The sequence below is a fragment of the Trichechus manatus genome, unplaced genomic scaffold (genome assembly GCF_000243295.1).
Source record: "Trichechus manatus latirostris isolate Lorelei unplaced genomic scaffold, TriManLat1.0 scaffold00014, whole genome shotgun sequence".
In the NCBI taxonomy this organism is placed as follows: Eukaryota; Metazoa; Chordata; class Mammalia; order Sirenia; family Trichechidae; genus Trichechus; species Trichechus manatus.
In genome coordinates, this window is record NW_004443950.1 from 24949446 (window position 1) to 24955561 (window position 6116).

Here is a 6116-nt window from a genome sequence, read left to right on the forward strand (position 1 = left end):
GATTGGTAGTGGTGTCCCCTCTTTCATTCCTGATTTTAGTAACTTGCATCTTCTCTCTTTTCTCTTGGCCAGTATAGCTAGAGTTTTGCTAATTTTGTTGATCTTTTCAGAGAATGAACTTTTAGTGTTGTTGGTTTTCTCTACCATTTTTCTATTCTCTATTTCATATACCTCCCCTCTAATCGTTATTACTTCCTTCCGTCTTCTTGTTTTAAGTTTAAGTTTACTCTTCCATTTCTAGTTTCTTAATGTGAAAGTTCAGGTTATTGATGTGGAATCTTTCTTCTTTTGTAATATAATGGTTTACAGCTATTTCCTGCAAACACTGCTTTAGTTGCATTCCATAAGTTTTGATAAGTTGTGTTTTCATTTTCTTTTATCAAAGTATTTTCTACAATCTAATTTTTTTGTTTTGTTTTGTTTTATTGTGGTTTAGGTGAAAGTTTACAGAACAAATTAGTTTCTCATTAAACAATTAATACACATACTGTTTTGTGACATCGGTTGTCAACCCTGTGACACGTCAACACTCTCCCCTTCTCGTCCTGGGGTTCCCCATTTCCATTCATCCAGCTTTCCTGTCCCCTCCTGCCTTCTCATCCCTGCCCCTGGGCTGGTATACCCATTTAGTCTCATATACGTGGTTGAACTACGCTTGTTATTGTTTGTTTTATAGGCCTATATAATCTTTGACTGAAGGAGTGACTTCTCTATAACCTAATTTTAATAACATAATTTATTTAACCCCAATTATCCAAAATAGTATCATTCTGATAGGTTATCAATATAAAAAATTATTGGTGAGATATTTTCCATTCTTTTTTCTCATATTAAGTCTTTGAAATCCAGTGTAGTTAAAAAAGTACATTCACATATCCAAGTTGTTCCAAACATACTTAACATTTTCCAATAGCTGAATCAACTATCAGCTTTTTAATTTATTTAAAATAATGAAAATTGAAATTTACAATGCAGTTCCTCAGTCACAATAGCCACATTCCAAGTGCTCAGTAATCACTGTGACTGGTGGTTACCATACCAGACAGTGCAGCTCTAGGGCTCTTTCTCCATATTTCAATCCACACAACACTCGTAGGTGGTAGGTATTATTATTGTTCCCCATCATTGGCATCACTAGGGGGTTAAGAGGGTGCAGACAGCACTGGGTGACACTGTCAGAGGGGTGATACCAAAATGACTGTCTATAAAATTTTTGTGCAGTGTTTCAGCAGAAATTTATTACTTTTTATAAAAATACTCCTGTAGTTAGTTATAACAACAAAAACGTTATCCATAAGTCCAGCTTACGTGTCTCAATATACCTACAAGGCTAAAACTCTATGCTAATTTACTTTTTGAACCTTGTAATGCACTCCGGTCAGAGCTGTCGTTATTACCCAATTACAATGACACTTAGAGTCATGAGGTTTTGTCTGCACGCGCTACATGCATGTGCTGCTGTTTTCATTGCTGCCAGTGTTTTTACAGTCTCTGATTTTGTCAAATTTTCTGGTGTTTTAGCTACGATACTATGGTAATTAGTATTTGTGAACCTGTATCAATAACTTTTTTGAGAGTGAAGTAGTAATTAAAGGAGAAGAAGGAGTGATACATGGGGATTAGGATTTCCGAGTAACATTAGTACAAAAAGTATTACTAAGGATTCTGTATGGTCTGGTACGGGAGGAGGTCCATGGGGGTGGGTGACACCAACCCTAGTGGTGCCACTGTTCCCCGTTTTGCAACTAGTGGGCTCAAGGAACTTACCCAAGATACCACATCCAGGAAGGAGCTGAACCAGCATGAGCCTCATTCTTGGCTGGGAAATGGAGCTCAGTAATGCTCCCCTCTCTGCTGAAGAGTCACAGGAGCTGCCCCCAAAGCTATTCCTTAACCCAGAGCCACAGAGAAGATTCCTGGACTTCCCTTAACTGTCCACCCCACAGAGAAGCCCAGCCAGAAAGCCTCGGCATTAGCTCCAGTGAGCAAAAGCCTGAGACCAACTCTCCACCATTTTTCTGAGCGCCCCAACTAGGAAAGATGGCTAGCAGAAGCAAAGTCGCCCCTACAGATCCAGCCAACCTACTTCCCATCTTCCGTGGTGAGCCACTGAAATTTACCCCGTCCTGAAAGAGACTACGGGAAAACATCCTTCTGCTGGCCGAGCAGAGTGGAATATCACAGAAACAGCTCTCACATAACGAGTGCTTGCTACCAGCCAGGCACTGTGCCCAGGGTGTTATGTGCATGAAGCTCCTAGGACCGCGCCTATTAAACAACAGGGCGCAACCTAAACATCCATCAGCAGAACACTGAAAAGAAGGTGTAATGCATCCATTCAGTGGAATATCACACACCTTTAAAGAGAATGAGGAAAGATGCTTGCAGTGTATTGCTAACTAAAAAAGCAAGCTTAAAGACAAGGTGTGTAATAGGATCTCCTTGATGTGTGTGTTGCGTACCATTCCCGAGTGCTAACAGCGAAGACCTCTCAAGGTAGAGACTGGGGTGGGAAGAACTTGCACTGCATATTTTATACACTTCTGTATTGTTTACAGAGCCCTGATGGCGCAGTGGTTAACAGCTCGGTTGCTAACCAAAAGGTCAGCAGTTCGAATCCACCAGCCACTCCTTGGAAATCTTACGGGGCAGTTCTACTCTGTCCTACAGGGTCGCTATGAGTCAGAATCAACTCGACGGCAACAGGTTTGGTATTGTTTATATACTGTCATGTTCCTATTTTAATTTGTTTAAGCTAATCTTAAAAGATATTTTTAAAGAAGAAAAGTCATTTATCACTTAATCTTCAAATAACACTTAAAGAGGTACAATTATCCATGTTTTACAGATGGGAGAATTGAGGCTCAGAGAGGCAGCGTGACTTGTCTGCCGAGATTCCAGACCTAGGAGAGACAGAGATCCAGGAATGGAGGCTAGGGGTGTCTGTTGGTGGAGCTCTGAGAGATGAGAGCGCCAGAAGCCCAGGGACCTGGGTCCCACCCACCACATGCCCAGGGGGAGCCTGACCTTGAGGTCCAGGTGCAGGATATAGTGCTGATGGAGGTAGTGCACGCCTTCACAGATCTGCTTGGTGAACAAGATCACATCTAGCTCGGTCAGGTGGTACTTCTCGTCCGTGATCCGGTCAAAGAGTTCACCCCCGTCCACACTGCCAGGGGGAAGGGAGAGACAGGCATCAGACTGAGTAAAGTCTCAGAGAACTCACCAGGGGCCAACAGAGGCTGCCCCGGTAAACTCAAGGTCTGCCCTTGAGTCCAGGGGCCACTGCCACGGCCATCTGGGGTTTTACCAGGACCTTTGCTCTGGCCATTCCTAGCTCAGAGGGTGAATGGTAAAAAGGAAGAGAAGACAGGATGGTCTTTGGTGTATAATCCAGGCTCATTTTGGATAATGTAGACCAGAGCTGCAAACTCATTTGCCTATGGGTGCCAACTAGTACCTACAAGGCAAGAACCCTAAATGGATGAATCAGACAGATATAAGAAAAAAGTGTTCTTGAAACGGCTCTCTTGGTCCAGCTTTGGTTTTCCCACTTTTGAAAGAGACATGGACATGACAAGTGTATGACTCTCCTCAGCCCTTCGAGAGGAAAACAGCAACGCAAGCACAGAAATCAATGGCCTCTGAGCCCTGGCCATCACTGTGGGGGGTAGTTGGGAGTGGTGGGGACTGTGGCAAGTGGGAGGCCGGTTGCCCTGTGTACACACATGAGCCACTATGAGCCTGAGCACACTGCTGCTGGCTGGAAATGCAGACCTGTCATTGCTACAGCTTTCACAAGTTCACACAAGACAGAAATCTAGGTTTCAAAGTGAAATTTTCTAATTTCTGAATGTTTGCAACTAATTGAAATTCATTGAAAATCGTGTAGGCTAAAATGCAATAAAATAACAGGTGTAATCAGGCGAACTGGTCACCACTTTGTGACAAAATGGCAATGCATTCCATGCTCCATGTGGGGAACAAGCAGCCACACCAAGACGAGGGACAACATGGCCCTGGATGCCATCGTGGCAGGCTACAGACAGGGAGAGCATTCCCTGGAACCAGTGCCCAAAGCCTGCTCTAACCCTAACCATGAGCCAGCCCTGAACCTACCTAACACTGAGCCATCCCTGAGCAAGCCCGAACCCTAACACTGAGCCAGCCCTGAGCCAGTCCTGAGCCTGCCCTAACCCTAACCCTAACCCTAACCCTGTTCTAACCCTAAACCTGAGTCAGCCCTGAGCCAGACCTAACCCTAATCCTGAGCCAGCCCTGAACCTACCTAACACTGAGCCAGCCCTGAGCCAGCCCTAACCCTAACCCTGAGCCAGCACTGAGCCTGTCCTGAGCCCGCCCTAACCCTAACCCTGAGCCAGCCCTAACCCTAATCCTGAGCCAGCCCTGAGCCTGCCCTGAGGAGGAGCCACCACCCCACCTCCCATGACACTCACTACTCCATGACGAGGGTGAAGTTGTTCTTGCTCTCGAAGGCATCATAGAGCTGGATCAGGTTCACGTGGCTGAGCTGGTTCATGATGTTGATCTCATTCTTCACATCCTCCTTATGGAGTCAGAAGGGAAAAAGAATTTCCAAGCAAATGGGTCAGGAAGAGGAGCCAGTTGAGCCTCTGGGGAGACACACACACATGCACACACGCACGCACACACACACACGTGCACACACACACACACTCTCTCTCATCCTTCCATTTCCTGCTCTCACACCAGGTCTCCTTCACTCACTACCCAAGCCAGGTTCTTATAAACCAGAAAAGATCTTAGTCCAACCCACTCATTTCACAGATAGGAAGCCTGAGGTCCAAGAAGGAAAGCACCTTGTTGCTCAGGGTCACACAGACATCATGGCAGAGCCATGCCTGATGTCCGGATGTGGGTGGGCAGGTAGGGGCTGAGAGCCTGCGAGGTGACATGCTGAGTGAAAAGTGGGAGTCGTGGAAAGAGGCTGGAAAGGCCGTCTAGATTTCCTGCTCAGCGTGGAGGGGACCAGGGCAATGTGGGGCCCAAAGGGAGCCTGAAGGAAGTGAAGGGATTCCCAGGCTTGGCCAAAGGGACAGGGCTGGCCCAGGGCAGATGCCTCACCCGGTCCTTGGCGGTCTTCACTTGAATGATCTTGGCTGCCAGTGGGAGGCCCGTGGACTTCTCTGTGCACCTGTGGACTTGGCCGAACCGGCCCCTACAGAAACACATGGACACGGCGAGGGAGAGCCCAGGAGGCGACCTCTACACGTGGCGGACTGTCCTGCACACTGGGGCTTACTGGTCTTATCCTCCTTCCCCACTACACACACCGTGAGGTCTATCCTGCACCCTAGAGGGCATCCTAGTTATCACCCCCACACCACCAGGGCTAGCCTGCACCCTAGAAAACATCCTAGTTATCACTCCCATACCACGAGGGCTAGCCTGCACCCTAGAGGACATCCTAGTTATCACCCTGACATCACGCGGGCTAGCCTGCACCCTAGAGGACATCCTAGTTATCACCCTGACATCACGCAGGCTATCTTCAAGCCTGAGGACGTCCTACTTACCACCCCCGCACCACGATCACTATCCTGAAACCTAGAAAATAATCTCTTTCCTCCCATACTGTGTGGACTGTCCTACACTCTAGGAAATATCTCCATCACCCACACCACATGTGGTGTTCTGCACCCTAGGGAGAAACCTCCTCACATCCACCCTACATGGGTTACCCTACACCCTAAAGGATCCCCACTTCACCCCATACCATGCCAGCTGTCCTGCCCACTCTGGTATGTGCTTCCCACGTCTATACTGTGGATACACCTATACCTCACCACCCCACAGCTCAGCTCACCACCCCACAGCTCACCTCACCACCCTACAGCTCACCTCACCATCCTACAGATTACCATACCACCCTACAGCTCATCTCACAATCCCCTGGCTCACCTCACCACCCCACGGCTCACCTCACCACCCCACGGCTCCCCTCACCACCCCACAGCTTAGCTCACCACCCCATGGCTCAGCTCACCACCCTACGGTTCACCTTACCACTCTACAGGTCACCTCGCCACCCTACAGTTCACCTCACCACCCTACAACTCACCTCACCACCCTAC

At 47.6% G+C, this 6116-nt stretch overlaps 1 protein-coding gene across 1 annotated transcript in view; it reads right to left on the minus strand.

Annotated features, from left to right (window-relative positions):
• Positions 1 to 6116, minus strand: part of MYLK3 (myosin light chain kinase 3) — a 36236-nt gene that overhangs the window by 13753 nt on the left and 16367 nt on the right. The window contains exons 5-7 of the mRNA XM_004371689.2: positions 5107 to 5200; positions 4458 to 4567; positions 3008 to 3169 (exon numbers count right to left, since the gene is read on the minus strand). Of these exons, the coding sequence (XP_004371746.1) occupies positions 3008 to 3169; positions 4458 to 4567; positions 5107 to 5200 (366 nt within the window). The remainder of the gene's footprint in view (positions 1 to 3007; positions 3170 to 4457; positions 4568 to 5106; positions 5201 to 6116) is intronic.